A 21305-nucleotide genomic window follows, 5' to 3' on the forward strand; every position below is an offset into this window, starting at 1 on the left:
TTGCTCTGTTGCGACCAGAGTCATTCTAGCGCCTGAAGCAGAGGCCATGGAGCCATCCTCAGCGCCCAGGCCAACTTTGCTCCAATGGAGCCTTGGCTGCAGGAGGGGAAGAGAGAAACAGAGGAAGGAGAGGGGGAGGGGTGAAGCAGATGGACGCTTCTCCTATGTGCCCTGGCTGGGAATCGAACCCGGGACTCCTGCAAGCCAGGCCAATGCTCTACCATTGAGCAAACCGGCCAGGGCAATAAAAATTTCTACTTTTTAATAATGATGCACCCTTAACACTTGTGCAGTCAATAGATGCCAAGATTTACTTGTTGCATTAATCCTTTGCAAAATTTTATTCCACAGGACTGTCATTACAAATTTCATAATCAATCAAGTAATGATTTTGCTTCAATAACAATTTTTTTTCTTTTGTGGAAATGCATATCTCATCTAAAGCCTCTTTTATATTTTTGTAGCCACATTTTAACGCTAAAACTGCATCAGCCCTGGCAGACCATCTTGGTATCTGACAATTTCTTTAATGTTTAAGAACTTTTATCCAATTTAGTGCATAACATGTTCCATCGAAATGTTGTTGCAGAGAATAAAAACAAATTTTGTACAAATAAAAATAATCTGGAAGCATTACTACACCTCTCACAAGCAACATTACCAACTAAATTAAGTGAATGACTAGAGCACAGGAATTAACATTGCTGATGGGCACGTTGTCTTATTCTTGCTTGCAGATAATTGTAATTGCCCGACATATTTGCGGCATTGTCATACGATTGTCCACAGCAATATTTTATATCTACTGGCAAATTTTGCAAGGTAGATAAAATTGTCTCTTCTAGATACTCCACATCATGTTTTTCTACGGGGAAGAACTTAAAAAATCTTTAACATCCCCACTTGCTGATATATAGCACACTGCAAAATAAGTTGATCCACACACACATCTTGTAGAATCTAAAATACCATGTTTTGCATTTTATTCCCTCTACAATGTGTGCCAAAGAGAATCAGCAATTATTTGCAAAAGTCTATCACACTTCTGATGCAATAAGTAATTTACATGTCTGCTACCTTGATTTCCATACTTTTGTAAGTGCAACTTTAAAAAATCATCATATTTGCCTGACCAGGTGGTGGCACAGTGGACAGTGTTGGACTGGGATGTGGAGGACCCAGGTTTGAAATCCTGAGGTTAACAGCTTGAGTGTGGGATCACAGACATGACCCCATGGTCGCTTGCTGGAGCCCAAAGGTCACTGGCTTTGCTGGAGCCCCACAGTCAAGGCACATATATGAATGCAATCAATGAACAACTAAGGAACTGCAACCAAGAATTGATGCTTCTCATTTCTCTCCCTTCCTGACTCTGTCTCTTAAAAAAAAAAAAAGTAATATTTGCTCAAATACTATAAACTAGTCAAATAACTGCCTTTTCTTGAAGTTGCACTCTCATTATGGCCTCTAAAAGCAATGCCCAAACTTGCGAGAAATTTTATTGTGGATGCAATTCTTTGCAGAATCTCTCTCCAATAATTTTTTTTGCAATGTAATTTGCAGATTTTGAACATCGATGCGATTTAACGTAGAGGAGCACTTGTATGATGTACACAATGAAGTGACATGTTCTTTTGACATTTCATGCTTAGTTATTCCAATATTTTTCCAATTTGGAACCTTGTAGTCCACTTAAGACTTTGAGCCCGAAAACATTTTGCATGAGTAACCATATGATTTGGATGTTTTGGAAAAAATTAGCCAGGTCATTTCTTTTACCATTTGAAATTTTTCTGTAAAAATGGTCTTTACTCAAGCCTCTGTAGTAAATGCGATCACCATGTTTATAGACTGATTTAAGTGTAGTTATATCGCTTATATTTTTTTATTTATTTGAAATTAGAAATTCAACCATTTCATAAAACATTAGGCCAGAGAGCAATATTTTTAATTGTAATTTCGAATGGAATATTTTCTGTTTGAATTTCAATTATTTTCTAATGGACTTTCTTCTATATTTTTTACTACTGGTTTTTCATCTGGTTGACTGTTGACTGCTTCTTCATCTTTCTTCATCATTGTTGCTTTCTTCTATACCTTGGTTTTCAACTTCAACTAACTCCTTTTGTGACTGATGAAAGCTCCTTGTTCTTCATCTTCATTGTTGCTCAATTATGATGGCCTGAATGGCCAGGGCCAGTTATAAATATGTCCAATGCTCCTTTCTGTTGGTTGGCAACTTGCTCGCTTTTTAACTTGTCTTTTTTCAGCCCCTGATAGATGTCGTTTCATTTTTCTAGCTACCAACAAAAAGAAAAACATAAAAATTAATAGTCTGAATGATTAGGATACTAGAGATGTTTTCGTTATAGTGCAATAAATTGAATTAAAATTAAAAAATTATTCATAAACTACAAAAATCCAGGCGCTGATGTAACTAACAAGAATTAATTTTATCTTAATATAATTTCAACAATAGGAATTTTATTTTAATACAATTTCAACTTACCTGAATATTTATTTATATGCACTGAAAACTATTTTTAGAACCATAAATGAAACAAGTACATATTCACAAATTTACATCCCTGCATATCTGTGTACATTGTAAGTCTGCACTGCAAGAGAACCTCTGTAAGTACAAAGTAGCAAATACGATTCTATTGCTCCATTGCTGGGATGAGCAGTAGCTCAGCTGCACCCGGGGCCTATGCAGCGTAGTATGTGTCTAGTATGCAATGTAGTAATGAAATAATGAAAATAACTGAATATAAACATACTATCAGGTTTTACCGCCCATTGTAAATTTGTACATAATTAAAATTGCACATATGAAACCAAACTTGGTGTCATTAGAAAAAAGTGTCAAGTTGGGGTTTTGCAGGGCCCTTCAGAAGTCAGGGCCCAGGGCATGCACTTGGTGCGCCTGCATTTAAATCCACCTCTGAAGATACCCGTCCTTTTTATCTTTTACCTTGATAAAATTTTAGTACTGTCTACATCTTTTAGAAAATGTGACGCTGGCCTGACCAGGCAGTGACACGGTAGCTAGAGTGTTGGACTAGGGTGCAAAGAACCCAGGTTTGAAACCCCAAAGTGGCCGGCTTGAGTGTGGGCTCATCCAACTTGAGCATGAGCTCATAAGCTTGAGTGGGGGGTCACTGGCTTGAGTTTGGGATCACAGACATCACCCCCTGACCGCTGGCTTGAGCCTAAGGTCACTAGCTTAATCAAGGGGTCACTTGCTCTGCTGAAGCTCCCCTCCTCCCCCATCAAGGCACATATGAGAAAGCAATCAATGAACAACTAAGGTGCTGCAATGAAGAATTGATGCTTCTCATCTCTCTCCCCTCCTGTCTGTCCCTATCTGTCCCTCTGTCTCTGTCAAAAAAATAAATAAATAAATGTGACACCTCTCTTTCCTATAACTAGTTATTTACAAAATCATTCTCTTCCCCTAAAAAGAATTTTTTTTCTCACTCTAAACTAGTAATTTTCCATTAAGGTGCTTAAGAAATTTACATTTCAACACACAAAATACATACAAGGTTTGGACTGTTTTTCAGTAAACATAAGAATATCCACCAAAGTGGTGAATAGTTAAAATTATCTACAAAATGGGTAAATTGGATCAGTATTAGCAATAAAAATGAACTTTTTAATGCAGTAGGATGATTTAACAAATGTATTATTTAGAATGCTTACTAGAAAGCCATAAACATAAGCCCTTAACAAATATTAGCTCATTTAATACCTAGGATCAACCTCTAAGGTAGGTATTACACAAATTTTACAATTTATAACAGATTGGACACCAAAAATAGGAAAATTTAAAACTTGTTCAACAAGACTGAAGTTTATTTTAAACTAAGTTTTCTCAAGAAAGACATAGTTTATTTTTTCCTAATGCTTCCACCCTACACATTTACCGTGAAAATGTTTACCTCTTTCAGTAAAATATCGAAGGTAACAAAACCCTCAAATTAGACCTGTCCCTTTCTAGTAGTGGTTTCTCTAATTTTACCAATGTTTACGCTACTTAAAACGTGTGATTTTGGGGTAAGTACAGGGATGTTAACAGTAAGGCCATCCTTTGGCCTTAAAGTTCTATATATATGTCAAACCAATAGATTAAATGGTAATACTTGATGTAAAAACATATATGTAAAAACATTATCTTTTTTTATTATTCCATTTTATGATTCCAAATACTAATGATTATACTTTCAAGTTATTAATGGGTTAAAATGCTCAGTAATAAAGATATAGGTACATATATGTATTCACATACCTACATGTGTTACATATATTTAGAGGCGTGTTCAGTCTTTTAACACACCATCCTATGTAATAGAAGAGAAACCTGAGAGGCAGGCAGGAAGGAACTGTTGGGGAAAAGATAGGGAAGAGTATAAACAAGTGTTGTTCCTCTTGAACTTAATGTGAAAAAAAAGAGTGAAGCAGAATATATAATGAAATGAATGACCATGTAAAACACTTTCTTCTGGCTAAATTAGCACCATTCAGAGTTTAATTTACACAGTACATACTAATATTTCAAAATAACTTGTATTCTGTAAACATGACAGTCACTTTTGATTCTATAGTATGCTTATTTTTTTTTCTATTTATGAGTGCTATATACTCTTTGTCCTTCTAAGATAAGTTTTAAGTTGGATTATAGTGACTTTTTTTGGAAAGAAAAGGTGATTTTACAAAAGAAACAAGGGAAATAGAAATTTTATTTACTCCAAATGAATTGCACGTTATATTAATAAGTTCTATCACTCAAACAAATAACAATTTTCATTTTATGAAATTACACAACCCCAAAAACATATTGCAGAATCCCTTTATAAGTCCAAAAAGGTCCAGTAGTAACAAAAATGGAAGAGTTCATTAATTAAAAAGGAATAGAGATATTTTTATTTCAAAGAAAACATTTAATTTCCTTCTGAATGGCAATTATCTTACTGGAAAGCAGAGACTTTTTCACTTTTGAAGTTTCCGCCAAAGTCACCATAACTTCAAACGGCCTCGCTGATAATGATAGCCCCGTTCAAGCCTATGGGGCGCCTGGGACAGTGGCCGCGGGAGAAAATGCTACCACTTGAACTCAGCCAGCGCGAACGCAACCCAAAACTACTTTAAAAACCTGCTCCCCAATATGCTCCCTCCCACCAAGTAAAAAAGAAAAAGAAAAAAAGAGGAAGGATGGTGAGAAGATACAGATGGTTTCGGCAGAGGGAACTCACTTCTCAGGAGGCGATGACGGCGGGCTGCCGGTGGCTGGAAGTGTGTGCACGGGCCCCGGAGGCTGCGGGGCGGAGGGGGACAGGGGACAGCGACCAGTCTGCTTCAGGTGGCGGGGCGTGGGGATGCGTCCCAGGAAGACCTGGGGGGCGGGGTGCCCGACACGAACACAAACACAAACACGCTCCGCATCCCCGGGGAGGGCGGACCGAAGCCACCTCACCATTCCCCGCCCCTGCACCCCGCGGCCCACCTTGCACCCAGGGCCTTTGCCCAAAGTGAAGCAGCCCGCCCCAGGGGAACTGTAGCGGCCGCAGAGGCCCCGCTCGCTGTAACGGCCGCGCGGTGAAGCTACGAGCCTCCGGGTGAGTCAATGGGAGACACGACGAAGGCTGCGGGGAGGGAGGTGACGGAGTGAAACACCCCTCCTCACCCACTCGCGAACGTGCGGGAAGCAGCCTATCCACCCCCAACATTGCCGGGTCGGCAATCACCGCTCCCACCTTCCGCCGCCGCCGCCTTGAGAGAAGCCGGAACGACGGGGGTCACGGCGGGGGTCAGAGGGTAAAGGTCCTGCTCCCAGCAGCCTCCGCGGTGGATACGTCGCCATCTTGGATCCGGGGGACAAGAAAATTCATGCGGTGAGTTTTTGGCAAATTTTCGGAAGTCTGGCGGCGGGGCGCGCGGCTGGGGCAGCGGATTCGGGGCCCCCGCAGGGCGGGGGAATGCCTCGGGGCCGGCCCGGTCGCGCCTGGGGTCCGCGGGCAGCGTCCCGGCCCGCCGCTTCCCGTTGCTTTTGTCTCGGCTCCAATCGAGAGGGAGAGCGGAGCGGGCGGGGAGGGGGGGTGGCGGCGGTGGAGGGAGGGAGGGAGGGGGTGTGTATGGGGAGGGTGGTGGATAGGACGTAAAGCGTCGCGGTACTTGGGTCGCTGCAGCCGCAGCTCTGGATCCTAGGCCCGGTCCCTTCGGCGGGCGCTGGGGCTCTCCTCAGACTCCGTTCCCACGGGCTCCTGCTAGCGCACAGGAGCCTGCGCCGCGCTGCTTCCTGGGGAAGAAGAGAAGGCAGCCGCGGCGGTGGCTAAGGAGCCCGGGCCCGCTTTTAGACGGCGCTGTCGCCTGTCCATCAGCTGCCGCGGTCCTTGGCTGTTCACATTCTCTCAGTACACGCACATCACCTGCAACTTGTGTGTTTTTCTCTCTCCTCTCCGTGTGTGTGTGTGTGTGTGTGTGTGTATGTAAAAGATGGGGACTAGCTAATGGGTATCAGGAGCCTCCAGGCTCTGGGATAGGGAAGGCTTTGGATGATGGGAGAAGCGCAACTGTGATGCTTCCTCTGCCACCGCAGCCGGAGGGTGCAGCTTCCGTGGTGAGGTGGAGACTGAGGCCGGATGGTCCTGGGGTGGCGGAGGAACCAGAGACGCTGCTGTCTGCGAAGTTGCTAGCCCTGGTTTCTCCTTCCGCCGGCCCCCCTCCACCTTTTACTGACTTGAGTCTAACTTAAAAAGTTTTGCAGAATAAATGAGTGGGGTTCAACGAGGCCCTCCTAATTCTTGGTTAAGGCTCTGTGGTCCGTGTATACAGGAGAGAAACTGTGACTCTCGATGACTGCGATCGTTTCTGAAATGCAAGTTGTAGTTTTCTTTTATAGAAGCATTTCCACGGTTTTAGAATTTGCATTTATCCCAGGCCCTGTGAGTACAGTATTACCACCAAAAAGTCTTACATATGGGTATCACACTCACGGTTGAAACCTAAACATCAGCTTCCTTTGAATCCTCGGTGATGTCTTTACTTTCAGCATCCAGAAGACTCGAGTACAAAACATTTTGTTTCATTTTCATAAGACTCTTGGTCAAAGGATTCTACTCCTTTCTTACTCTTCAGGACTGTTTCTAGTAAGTGTAAGGAAATTAAGTGTACACTGATATCAACTCTTACATTCTTGGCGAAATGGTAGAGGTACTAAGTTAAAATCTGTTCAAGAGGGAAGCCATACTTTAATTTAGTTCATCGTTGAACAATTTTCCTGTCATGCATGGTATTAGTAATTTCTAGACATCTGGAATAAGTGCAACTTTGATTTGCCCCTTTAAACCACATAAGTGAAAATAATAAATTATGGGTGAGGGGAGAATAGAAATTTGAAAGTTTGTGTATTTATATATCACCCTTATGTTGAGTTGTTAAGTAATACTTTCTATAGTTGACAACATTAGTTTTCCAAATGTCAATGAACACATTTCTTTTGCAATTCTAGGAGATGACTTTATTCTAGATTTAAAGGATTAAGAATAATGGTGGACTGAAATGGTTAAATATCTATACATTCAGATGGCTAGATGTCTACATTCTGATCTCTTCATTGAAACTTGGTCATTCTAAATGGACCAAGATCTTTAGTAAGTTCTGTATGTTGAGCTCTTTAGTTTATAGTTCTTCTGTAATATTGAATCAGAAGGAAAAAATACAAAATTTACTGTAAAAAAGCAAAACTTCTATTTTACTTCTTTCTTGACTTTTTAAGATCCTCTAATTTTAAAGAGTTCAGTTTCTATTTTTTTTTTCCTAAGGGCTTGAATTGCAGTGATTTCTCTCAATACTTAGTATATTAGGAACTAAGAAACTTTTCACATTTTTTGCAAACAAATAATGCTACATCAATATAAATGAGTTAATGTACGTATCATTTGCTGGCAGAAACCTTTTATTCTAAGTATACTTTGTAGAGATATCTGTAACCTAATCTGATACTCTTAGGTAATGAGACTTGCCTGTATTTTTAACCAAGCAACAAATGCAACTTTTAAAAAAATTACAATTTCTGTACTTTTGTTTTAAAGTAAATTTGTATGGTGGAAAAATGATAGCAAAATGTATGAAAATGTATGAGTATGAGTGACTTACATTCCTTTCATTTGAAAAGTACTTGATCTTGAAGGTAAAACTCAGATATTCCTCCCAAAGAGAACTAATTATCTTTTTACTTAACTTTGGTTGAATAAAATGTTTTTAAAATATTTATTAATTTTTAGAAAGAGGAAGGGAGAGAGCAGGACAAAGACAGGAACATCTGTTCCTGTACGTGTCGTGACCAGGTATGGAACCAGCGACCTCTGTGCTTCTGGACGATGCTCTAACCCACTGAGCTGTCTGGCCAGGACTACTTTTTGATTTTTGAGAGATATTTTATTTTTAGTTAACCTGAAAATTCTGTTTTTTCAAAAGTAAATAAATACAGATTTATGAGTAGATTTCTTTAAAAGTGCTTCTAACTTATTTTTGGTTTTTATTTCTTCAGTAGATATTGATATTAAAAGTACTTATATTTTGAAAGAACCTTACAGAAATTTCTTCAATCTGTGTGAAGTTATAATTTTGCCCTTTTTAGCCACAAACTTGCTTCATAAGATTTTATAATATAGAAAAAATAAAGAAAAGGTAGGTATGCTTCAAGTCTGTATATGAAATAATAAGTATAAGTATATTTTAATAAACTACTAAATAAGTTAGCAATTTTGCTCGTGTCTTAAAATTTTTAACTGTAGGAAGTTCATTCTATTAGAATACATAAAAGCAATCTTTCCATGTACTTGCTTAAATAGGCATTTGAGGACAACTTATGCAAATAGTGATACAGTCTTAGGAGTAGATACATACATACAACTAAATAAAATTTTATTTGTTACGTAGACTTTTAGTGGATTTTGTAATACAAAGAAGCAAAAGAAACCTAGGTACCAGGTAGGGCAGTTCCACAGGCACAGCTGCATACAGTATTGATATCAAGGGATCTAGTGCTTTGATAGGAGTCATTCTTGTTGATTATACAGGTGACTTTTGTCTTTACTCGGGATGATTTCTACCTGTGATACTTGAATGAATTGAATTTCATTGTGTCTTTTACTAGATATTTTTAAAACTGCTCTATACTGAAATTGATGTCTGTTGTAGAAGGTCTATCTTTGAAAAGAGATTTTTTTTAATAGAGTTTTTAGAGAGAGAGGAAGGGAGAGAGAGAGATATCAGTTTGTTGTTTCTCTTATTTATGCATTCATTGGTTGATTCTTGTACGTGCTCTGACTGAGATCAAACCTGCAGCCTTATAATATTGGGACAATGCTCTAACCAACTGAGCTACCAGACCAGGAGGATTTTATGTTTTTAAAATTATTTTGTCATTTTTACCTTGGTTTTATTGAACCTTTCATTCGATTTAAATAGTGTGTGTGTGTGTGTGTGTATATTACTTTTATGTTTGTCTTTTTTAAACTCTTAAAAAACTCTTATGACAAGTCGTGCTGATGAGGCTTGTTCATTTATTTACTTTGTACTATTAGGATGATCTGGAGAATTAATTCTTGATATATATTTCTAACTGCTTATTCTCTTGAAATACAGATGCAAATCTCCAGGTATATAACTTGGGGATATGTCTCATTTTGGGCTAATAAAATGGTTTACAATGTTATTTTTTGCTAAGACCCATAGCTTATGTAATATGGAAATGCAAAATGAATTATTTAGGAGAAAGAAAAAAACAGAATAATTCTCTTTTCTGAATACACTTTAATATGTTGTATATGTTTAGTCTCAGGATCTAAGTGTTTATAAAGTAGATGTTTTAAGCATGTTTGCCACCCACTTTCGAAGTTTTTTTTCTTTCATGTGTATGTCTTTTCGTGTGTGGGAAGTTATTTTTACTATCAGTTCTCTGGTGTTTGACATACTTCTTATTCCTCAAAACTACTGAGGTGTCACTTTCTTATTTAGTTATTTGAGAGAGAGAGAGAGAGAGAGAGAGAGAAACCCTGAGCTGTCCCTGTATGTGCCCTGACCCAGTGATGAGCCCCACGACCTTTGTGTGTTGGGACAGTTCTCTAACCAACCGAGCTATCTGGCCAGGGTTGGTGTCACCTTCTTAATGAAAACTTACTAGGGTCCCCAAATTCTTCTACTATACTGTTTTTATTGAATGTGTGTCATATTGTATTGTAATTTACTGGCCAACCTCATTATTCATTATAATCTCCACTGAACTGTAAGCACCTAAGAGGTAAGGCTTCATTCTGTTTACCTTTACATTTCTAGTATTTTCTATAGTGCATAGTACTTAGTAGGTTATGAACAAATACGCAGTAAACCGAACTGGTGCTAGAGTGTCATTTGATACTTAATGATGTCAGAGTGCTCTGTTTCCCAATCCACTGATCAGAAATGGCAGATTAGACAGGGGATGGGAGAAGGGCATCCTGCATTCATCACTTCTTTATAATCTTTATACTTTCACTTCTAAATTACTTAGGGAAATAGAGAACCAGCTTCTTAAAGAAATGCTTGTAGAGAGAATGCATGCAGGACTAAGGGAAGAGCTTCTGTCAGTATTTAGATATGTATATCTTACTGTATTTTATATGGCTAAGGTCATTAAGGTCGTTGGTTGAAGGAGAAATTTTGTATTTATAGTTACGTGATGATATATATTTTTACCATTGCTTAACTATGTTAGACATGTATGATATATATATATATCTATATATATATATAGATATATATATATATTTCAGCTTTCTAAAATCTGAAAAATTCCAGTTCTAAGAAACATCTGATCTGGCCTTTAAGAGTTTGAATAAAGATTGTGCACCTGTTCCCCCCCCCCCCCCCTTTTTGAGATGTAGAAATTAAAACAGTAAATGACCCAGTTGTATTTAGTGGAGATGCTAACATTTAGATTTTAGAAATGTTTTATTTGCCTATATAGTTTTTAAGAGACCTATTTAATGATTAAAAAATAAAGCTACAGAGAAGGCAACATTTTTATTAAAAAAATTTTTTTCATTGATATGGGAGGAAAGAGAGTGTCGGGGAGAGAAGAAAGCATCAACTCGTTCCACTTAGTTCCATTTAGTTGTGTACTCATTCATTACTTCCTCTGTGTGCCCTTCCAAGAGATTGAACTTACAACCTCTGCATGCCAGACTGTGTTCTATCCACTAAGCTACCTGGCCAGGGTGAGAAGGTATATTTTTTAAAAGAGAATTTGACCCAGTACTTTCTCTGCTTTTACTGAATTGAAGTGTCTTTCTTTATATTGAAGTAGATAAGAATGCACACTTAGTAAATTTTTACGTGCCAAGGAATGGTAAAATAAGCAAGAGAAAATCACCATATTTCCCCATGTATAAGATGCACCCTTCTGTAAAAATTTGGAATCTAAAAACTGGGTGTGTCTTATACAGTGGTTGTAGATATTTTTACTTGCATTTCCCGCTTTTTCGTGCAGATGAGCAGTTGTATGAATTTTTATGATGAATAAAACTTGAGTTCAGTAACTTGATATAATATTTTCTTTTTCAAATCTTAGGCCCCCAAATTAAAGTGGGTCTTATATATGGGAGTGTCTTATACATGGGAAATATGGTCTGTGTCCTGGCAATTTAGGTAACAATGAGTAGAGTACTTGCTTTTTGACAAACATATTAATATACTGTTTTTCCATTTATATGTTTGAATGTTGAAACATAACTGCATTTTGTATCAACATCTGGACATAATGTAATGACTGATTATGTAATAATACAATGTGTTTGGGAGAGGAAGCTTTGGTTTTGTGTCACCTGGCAGACTTAGTATTTGTGTTACTTTTTATATTGTAAATTGTAATGCTTATCCTACATACAATTTTGTATTTAATTTTTAATTTTTAAAAGCCTTATAGATTGGTCCAGTAATAATATTCTGAAAGTTTACTGTGCCATTCAAAGTACCTGATTCCTTTTGACTTAATTTTATTATTTAATATTTTAAAAATGCTTTACAGCTTAGAAAGCACTTTGGTATACATCATCTCAATTTTATATGGTTGTCATTTTGGTGTTAGTTTTTTAAATAAGATTAAATTTTAATATTAATGTGAAGATAAAATAAGCTATCTTGTTACTATGAATATTTATAATTAAGAATCATGAAGGCCATTTTTATCCTTAGACTGGACTCAGTATCTAATACTTTTCTCACTTATGCTACTCTGTAGGGAAGGTCCTGATTTATTAAGCAGGTATGAGTAGAAGGTTTTGTTTTTAATTGATCATCTTGCAGATTCAGGATAATTTAATTAAAGTAATAACAGGAGCTTGAAAAAGTAGAAAATTTTTGTTTAAAGCTTGGCTTTCCATCAAAATACATCAGCTACTCATATTTTTTAAAATTACATTTTATCAAGAAACACCAAAACTTTAATAATACTCTTGTAATGAGAATAGGTAATATATATCACACTCATGCCACATTTTGCACATATACTTATTCAACACTTTGCAAGAAGATTATGTGCTGAGCAGATAGGACTTGAGGTTTGCCTTGATATAGTGTACAGAATAGTGCTTTAGGAGTGTAGTTTATAATTTTATATGTGTGAACATTTCTGGCCTTAGATTAGAAAAAAGAATTAGAGCTATAACCTTTCTAATCTATGTACATTTGTCAGAAATTATAGAAATATTCATAGACTTGTCAGGCCAAACTTTATTTGAGGTTTATAGTAAGACTCTTTAAACTGGCAGCAGAGATAGTAGTTTTTAAAGCATTTGATACACAGTCATGGGCCGCATAATGATGTTTCAGTCAAAGACAGGTGACATATATAGTGGTGGTCCCATAAGATTATAATGGACCTGAAAGATTTCTGTCGCTTAGTGATGATGTAGCAGAAAAATCCTAAATTCGTAGCACAAAGCATTACATCTCATGGTGATGCTGGTAGTCATTTAAAAGTATAGCACATGCAATTACAGGGGTGATCAAAAGTAGGTTTACAGGGTTTTGTATGGAAAATGATAAAAAATAATGAATGATAATATAAGAATAAACTCTTGTTTCATGTACTAACAACAGTAAACCTACTTTTGTCCACCTTGTATGTACGATACATAATACTTGATAATAATAAATGACTATGTTACTGGTTTATATATTTACTATATTATATTTATCATTATTTTATTTGTTTTTTTTTTCATTTTATTGGCTTTATTGGGATGACACTGGTTTAATAAAATTGTACAGGTTTTAGGCGCATAGTTCTACAACACATCATATATACCCTGTATTGTGTGTTTACCACCCCGAATCAAGTCTTCATGCATCAGTATTTATCCTCCACTCCCTCTTCCTCCAGCAGCCACACTTTATGGCTGAGTAGTATTCCATTATGTAATTATACCACTGTTTGTTTGTTTTTATATATACTCATCTACTAATGGATACTGGGCTACTTCCACATCTTGGCTATTGTAAATAATGCTGCAGTGAACATAGGTGTCCATATAGTCTTTCAAATTAGCATTTGAGGTTTTTTCAGGTAAATTCCAGAAGTGGAATCACTGGGTCATAGGCAGTTCCATTTTTAATTTTTTGAGATAACTCCATACTGCTTTTTACAGAGGCTGCATCAATCCACATTCTCATCAACAGTGCACAAGAGTTCTCTTTTCTCCACATCCTCTCCAACACTTGTTTCTTTATTGATGTTTTCATTTTTATTTTTCAATGTATTCTTTTACTTTTAAAAAGAGTTGACTGTAAAACATTGTGTCATGTTTTCCCAGCAGTAGTCTCATATGTCTCATGTATATTGCATCTCTTGATTGATTTGATCTTGTGCTTGATTTGATCTTGTGTTGTTTTGTACAGTAATATGTGGTACAGGTTTGTAGCCTGGGAGCAATAGGCTATATACCGTACAGCCTAGGTTTGTAGTAGGCTCTCTCTACTATCCAGGTTTGTGTATGTATGCTCTATGATCCCACAAAGATAATAGCCTAATGATGCATTTCTCATAATGTATCCTTGTCGTTAAGTCACACGTGACTATATTACGCACTTTTGTGTTCTGTATGTGTGTGAATCACACATCCTAAAATAGGTGTATATGCGTAAAACAATTGCAGTCCAGTGCTTCAGGGAATTTGACCTCTGACTGCTCTTAGGATATTGTAAAGCGTAGTTTGAAAAGCACTGCACTTGATTTCTGAAGTCACTTCCAAACTAAAATCTATGCTTTTTAAAAGTGAGGAGTTTTTTTTCTCTCTGCAATTTACTTGTTTTTGAGTAGCATTTGGAGAAATACTGTTTACATTTTAGGTTCTTACCAGTTGGATGTTAGCATTCTAGACGTTTTCAACTAAATCCTTTAATAATTTGTTTATCCTTTCCTAGACATTGCTGTAGTGCTGGGTATATATGATGGTGAATAAGACAAGTGTACTTTCCTGGAGCTAACATCTTAGAGGGGGAGACATAAACAAATAAACAACTATATTAACAAGTAATTTTAGTGGTAATTGTGATGATGAAAGTACGTACAGCAGTTGACTGGGGTTGAAGGACGAGACTATTTTAACCAGGGTACTGAAGGAAGACCTCTAGAGGTGGCATTTGAGCAGCAAACCTAAAAGGAGAAATCTGGTGATTGTTTCTAGGTAGAAAGAATAGAAGGCTCTGAGATGGGGTCAAATTTTCCTTGTTTGATGATAAGTTGTTTTATAAATAGTTATTTAATGCTTTCTACCTAAAATAGGAGTAAATGCTAAAGGAAAAAGAAAGATGATTAAGACATACCGTATTTTTCGCTCCGTAAGATGCACCTGATCATAAGACACACATAGGGTTTTAAGGGGGAAAATAAGAAAAAAAAAAATTCTGAACCAAATGGTGTGTAAAATACCGTATTTTTTGCTCCATAAGGTGAATGGGCATTTTCCCCTCCACTTGGGGGGGGGTGTGCGTCTTATGGAGCGAAAAATATGGTAATTCTTTTTCTTCCGTTTTTTTTAGTGAGAGAGGGACAGATAGGGACAGACAGAGAGGAAAGGAGAGAGATGAGAAGTATCAACTCATATAGGTAGTTGTGGCACCTTAGTTGTTCATTGATTGCTTTCTCATATGTGCCTTGACCGGGGGCTCAGGCCGAGCCATGACCCTTGTCCAAGCCAGTGACCTTGGGCTTCAGGTCAGCAACCTTTGGGCTCAAGCCAGCGACCATGGAATCATGTCTATGGTCCCACGCTTAAGCCAGCAATCCTGCTAATTAATTCTTGTCTTTCAACTGCTAAAAGTATTTTGGTGGACCCAACAATTTGTAATAAATTTTATAAGAACTGTAGGGAGGAGGGAATATTTTGCATTAAAAGGCTATAAAAATGTTTTTAGGATCAGGTGGAATTGGGGTCTGCCTGTGTTAGTAAAAAGTTATAAAGAAGAACAAATTTAAAACTCTGTGTTTGCATAGACTCATCACCTTTAAGAGTTTTTAGTTTCTGTCCAGTTTTAGATAGTAGTTTATTTCTTAGAAATTCATTAGCAATGATTTCATGTTCAGTTAGATTTCCTTGAACAGTTCAATAGCTGTTAATTACTATGTGCCATGCATTGTCACAGGTGTGCTGAATAATTCTTCAAGTTTAGTTTTTAAGGTGCATGCTGTAAATATACAGTATATTCTAGAATAGAACAATCTTGTTTGAGGGAGTTAATGTGTTGGTTTCAGGGAGGTGGTATTTGAATTGGGTTTGAAGGGATGATTTGGAGTTCACTAGGTGGGTGATTGTACAGAATCAGCATTACAAATACACAAAGCCTGGTAGAATGTACTGAATTTGGAGAATAGCAAAGTAATTTGCTGTAATTCTTGATGGTGTTCTGAGACCTCATGAGAAATTGGTTGAAGGAATGAGTTTACCATAGTGTGAGAAACTTTCTTACATAATGAGGAATAACCAAGGAACGGTCAAATTTTTATTTATCTATCTATCTATCATCTATCTATCTATCTATCTATCTATTTATTTATTTATTTTTCTGAAGTGAGAAACAGGGAGGCAGAGAGACATAAACTCCGGTATGTGCCCAACTGGTATCCACCCGGCAAGCCCACCAGAGGGTGATGCTCTGCCCATCAGGGGTGTTGCTCCATTGCAGCCGGAGCCATTCTAGTGCCTGAGGCAGAGGCCATGGAGCCATCCTCAGTGACCAGGCCAACTTTGTCCAGTGGAGCCTTGGCTGCAGGAGGGGAAGAGAGACAGAGAAAATGGAGAGGTGGAAGGGTGGAGAAGCAGATGGGCGCTTCTCCTGTGTGCCTTGGCTGGGAATCAAACCTGGGACTTCCACACACTGGCTGACACTCTATCGCTGAGCCAACCAGCCAGGGCTCAAATTTTTATTTTAACAGTGCAAGTGATAATCAGATTTGTGCTTTTTGGGCAGATTTTACATTCTACCATTGAATTAAAATTACATGCTTGAGCCTGACCAGATGGTGGCGCAGTGGATAGACCATTAGCCTGGGACACTGAAGACCCAGATTTTAAACCTGGAGGTTATCAGCTTTAGCCCAGGCTCATCCAGCTTGAGCGCAAGCTCATAGACATAACCCTATGGTCACTGGCTTGAACAAGGGGTCACTGCTTGGCTGGACCCCCTCCCCCCTTCCCATCAAGGCACGTATGAGAAAGCAGTCAGTGAATAACTAAGGTGTTGCAATGAAGAATTCATGCATCTCATCTCTGTCCCTGTCTCTCTCTCTCTCTCTCTCTCACTCGCTCTCGCTAAAAAAAAAAAAAATTACAAGCTTGATGATATAGCAGTGTTTTCAATCCCTGATCTGACAGAAATCTTGGGCTGGTCCACGAAAGGGTTAGCTGCCTGATGTTGTATGAAAATTATAGACCCACTGATCTTAGTCAAATTCACCTATGCTCAGGGTGATTTCTGCCTTAGTGGTCTCCAACATAAATTCTATTTTCACTGATCTCTAAGTGTAAAATGGTTGAAAACTACTGGTATACAGTATTTGTGAAATTTTTGGAGGATTACTTTCTCTCCATTAGACAGAGTATTTTGTATTCATATTGGCATGATTTTTTACTTATTAAGAACTGAATGATTTTGAAACTCTAGTTTCTGTTTTTCAGAGAACGTGTTATGTGTATAAACCAGTGCTATTAGTTCAGAGTTTTACATTACTGGGTGGACTTTGTTATAATATAGAGCAGGCAAAGTTTGAATGGTATCCTTTGATATTTGCAGGCTTGGGATTTAATATTACTTGTATAAATTAGAATAATACCAAAATATCTATATTAACAACATAATTATTCATAGGAGCTGATACCTATATATTACTAAAAGTGCTTATTTTACAATGCTAAGGTTTTTATATGTTATTCACAATACTACATAACAGTTACACATTATTTTGGTTGCCAGCATTATGTGTTAATTCTGACATGCAAAAATAGCCCAAATGTACACTGCTCAGAAAAATTAAGGGATATTTTATTGTTTCATATTCATTTTGAAATATCCCCTAATTTTTGTGAGCAGTATATGTTTTTAAGTGAAAGGAATTGATTCCTCAAGAAATGAAAGGAATTGATTCCTTAAGAATGCAGTTGAGCAAAGTATTACTTTGATAGTATGCATTATGTGCCATTTTTAATAGTGAAAGTTGATAATTCTACCATGATAACTTGGAGTTGCCCAGGTTGCCTGTCTAGTTCCTTTTTTTACTAGACAAAATGGAGCTGATTATAACTGTTTCCTATTTAAGAGAGTTATATTGTGCTGGAATTTTACATGATGTTGTTAAAGTCTCTGGTACTACATATGGAATTGGAATGAACAGAATTAACCTTGTACTACTTTTAATAGCTATGTGCCTTTTCCTTCCTAAACTTAAGTTTTCCCATTCAAGAAATGTGGATAATTAAAAATACTTAACCTGATAGAGTTGAATTAAGGAATGAAAGGCTCTTGTGGGTTGTTGTGGTTTTTTTTGTTTGTTTTTGCTTTTTTTGTTTTAAGTGGGACTTGCTACTTTAAAGATGAGCTTCTGAGGCAAATGAGAATCAGCCACCATTTATTTCAGAGACTGCACTATGCTTCATTTTTGTATCAAATTTCTAAATGTAAACAAGAAGGATGCAGTTTTGTTTTTAAGAATCTAGACATGTTTTTCCTACCAGGAATTTTTTTTTTTTTTTTCCTGAAGCTGGAAACGGGGAGAGACAGTCAGACAGACTCCCGCATGCGCCCGACCGGGATCCACCCGGCACGCCCACCAAGGGGCGACGCTCTGCCCCTCCGGGGAGTTGCTCTGTTGCGACCAGAGCCACTCTAGCGCCTGGGGCAGAGGCCAAGGAGCCATCCCCAGCACCCGGGCCATCTTTGCTCCAATGGAGCCTCGCTGCGGGAGGGAAGAGAGAGACAGAGAGGAAGGAGAGGGGGAGGGGTGGAGAAGCAGATGGGCACTTCTCCTGTGTGCCCTGGCCGGGAATCGAACCCGGAACTTCTGCACGCCAATTCGACGCTCTACCACTGAGCCAACCGGCCAGGGCCCCTACCAGGAATTTTGTTTAGATGACATTGTGTTAAGTATTATGTGTGTATTTTGAGTAATATAAATACATACTAGCATTACTCTATCTGAAGCACTTGGCATGGTACATGGAACATAAGAGGCATTCAATAATTACTTTGTAAATGAGAGAAATCTAATGGGGAGAGTATTGGCTTAGGACTCAGACAGTATTATGTCAGCCATTTTACAACCTGAGTTATGTTGTGGTATTGATGGCAAGTTTTATTTCCTATGTCTTTTTTTTCCCCATTTCCTTAAAATGAATAAAATATCTCCTCTTAGGCTTAGAGAGTTAAATACAGTCATGTAAAACACCTGATAATAGGTTCTTTCTTAGCAATGTTGGTTCCCATTTTTTTTTCTATTGATATATGCAGAGTAAATATTTCAGAATTCTGGAGGAAGTTCAGAGGAAATACTTAACATAGCACCTATCATTTAATTTCTGAAAGTTGAGAAAGTCAGGTCATTTATTTACTTTTGAGTATATACCTATCTTTGATGGAGAAATACTCTACTATTTTGGAAAGACTACCACACTTGGATTCAGAAGATGGGTTTTAATTTGGTCTACATGAATTAGCTATGTCCCTGGGTAAATCAGTTAGTATTGAAGAGCCTCACCTTTTTAGTTATTTATACCTTCTTAAGTTTCTGACAATAATTGAGATAATGAAAGTAAAAGTGTTTGGTTAACTGTAAAGTGAGAGTATTATGGTAATGATTCTTTATTATAAGTGGGTGTAATGAAACTAGTAGTTTCTTAAGTTGTGATTCATTTATTAATTTATTTTACATTGTGGTACTACTGTATATGTGTGGTTTGCCCTTTATTAAATATCTGGCTTATTGGACTTTGGGGAGGGGGAGTGTGGAGAGAGAGAAAATGATTCTGCTATGTTTATCATAGTAGGCCAATTAATATTGGATGCTTTTGCTTGCTGAAGTCCTCATACTTTCTGTGTGTAAATAATATAGGTATAGCAGGAAGTTGGCCTTATCTTTATTCTGTCATTAAGGATGAAAGATCATAAATATTCCTAGAGTTCTTTCAATTTTTGTAACTGTATTTTTCTGCTTTCTATTTATCATTGTTAGCCAGACATTTTTTGTGAATATCATGCCTGTTTTCCTTTATACATGAAATTCGCTTGTAATTTATAATTAGAGCATTGAAATATCAGTTAAGTTTGAAATTATTATATTTTCTTTTTATATATAATGTGAATAACTTTTACTGTATTTTTTCTTCCTTAAATCTGTAATATCTCTTGGGTACTGAGCTTTTTGAAGCATTAAAGTATACTCACAAAAATTAGGGGATATTTCAAAGTGAATATGAAGCAATAAAAGAAGCATTTGATTTTTTAAAATTAAACAAGAACATCAGAAAAGCAGATAACAAGTCAAAGAAAGTTGTTTAGTTATGCAAGTTAGATGCAAAACCAACTTATATTTCATTGGAGAAAATGTACTATACAAAAGGCTGAAAGTACTGGAGTATCTGAACATTCCCTGATCTTGAAAGTGCATTTTGAAATATCCCCTATTTTTTTGTGAGCAGTGTAAATACCATATAAGGAAAGCATAGAAGTACTAAGAAGCTGAAGTAGCAAAGTAAGGAAAGTGAATTACAGAGTGATGAATTTGGAAAATGATTGCTGTACATTGAAGGGACCCTTGTAAAATCTAGTTATTGATATGATGTGCTTGTAAGGTCTGCTGATAAATCTCGTATTGTTGTAAAACTGCTTTCATGCAAAAAATTTTTTTCTTCTAAAAACATACTAAAAGCTCTTGAAACTGGAATTTTGCTACCCCAAATCCTCAGGTTACTCCTCCATTTTTTTAATATTAACTAAGGTAAATAATTTAAATGTAATGAAGACTCACTCATATCTAAAACTTATTTATAAAACTTACATTTATAATATAAAAGTTGTAAATGTCTAGGAGATCTGCAGATCCTGGTCAATGTATGCCGCTTTTGCCTCACTGGTGGTGGCGCAGTAAATAGAGCATTGACCTGGCATGCTGAGGTTGCCGGCTTGAATGAAGGCTTGCCAGCTTGAGCCGTGGGATCACTGGTCATCGACATAATTCCATGGTCATTGGCTTGAGGCCAAAGATTGCTGGCTTGAGCCCACGTCACTGCTTGAGCAGGAGGTCACTGACTTGGTTGGAACTCCCCCTCCCACCCTGCACATATGAGGAGCAATCAATGAACAAGTGCCTTAACTGAATTGATGCTGCTTATCTCTCTCTCTCTCTCTCTCTCTCTCTCTCAAAAAGAATAATAAATAAATAAATATACACATACACACACACAAACACACACGCCCTTTTATAGTTTTTGATGGCTTTAATAATGAGTGTCAGGCATCACACTATGCTCAGGAATCAAATAGTGGTTTATATTTATTACGTTTACTATTTTTAGGAAAAATAACTTATGAACATATTTGAAAAAGTTTAATACCAAGTGCTTTTTTGCTTCATTTGCTGGAGTTAACTAGATATAACTAGAGAATTCATTTTTCAGAATAGTTTATATCCTAAATTGTGTAGTTAATTGCTTTTATTTTTAATTGTATATGCCATCTTAGGGCAAGTAATGCTAAAACTTTGTCATGGCAAA

At 37.2% G+C, this 21305-nt stretch overlaps 1 protein-coding gene and 1 long non-coding RNA gene across 4 annotated transcripts in view; one reads left to right on the forward strand and one right to left on the reverse strand.

Annotated features, from left to right (window-relative positions):
* Positions 1–326: 326 nt before the first annotated feature.
* On the reverse strand, positions 327–5871 carry LOC136324578 (uncharacterized). The gene is made up of 2 exons (XR_010729116.1): positions 5757–5871; positions 327–2296 (listed from the first exon to the last, which is right to left on the reverse strand). It is a non-coding gene; the product is annotated as an uncharacterized lncRNA (long non-coding RNA).
* The window catches only part of CNOT2 (CCR4-NOT transcription complex subunit 2), a 128218-nt gene continuing 112695 nt past the window's right edge, over positions 5783–21305 (forward strand). Inside the window, exon 1 of one of the 3 annotated variants that reach the window (XM_066257655.1) lies at positions 5783–5894. Coding sequence is in view for 1 of the 3 variants with exons in the window: in XM_066257654.1 (XP_066113751.1) it covers positions 5890–5894 (5 nt within the window). In the remaining 2 variants the exon portion in view is untranslated. The remainder of the gene's footprint in view (positions 5895–21305) is intronic. The other 2 variants (XM_066257657.1, XM_066257654.1) reach the window with 2 other exon arrangements.

Source organism: Saccopteryx bilineata, chromosome 2 (genome assembly GCF_036850765.1).
Source record: "Saccopteryx bilineata isolate mSacBil1 chromosome 2, mSacBil1_pri_phased_curated, whole genome shotgun sequence".
Classification (NCBI taxonomy): Eukaryota; Metazoa; Chordata; class Mammalia; order Chiroptera; family Emballonuridae; genus Saccopteryx; species Saccopteryx bilineata.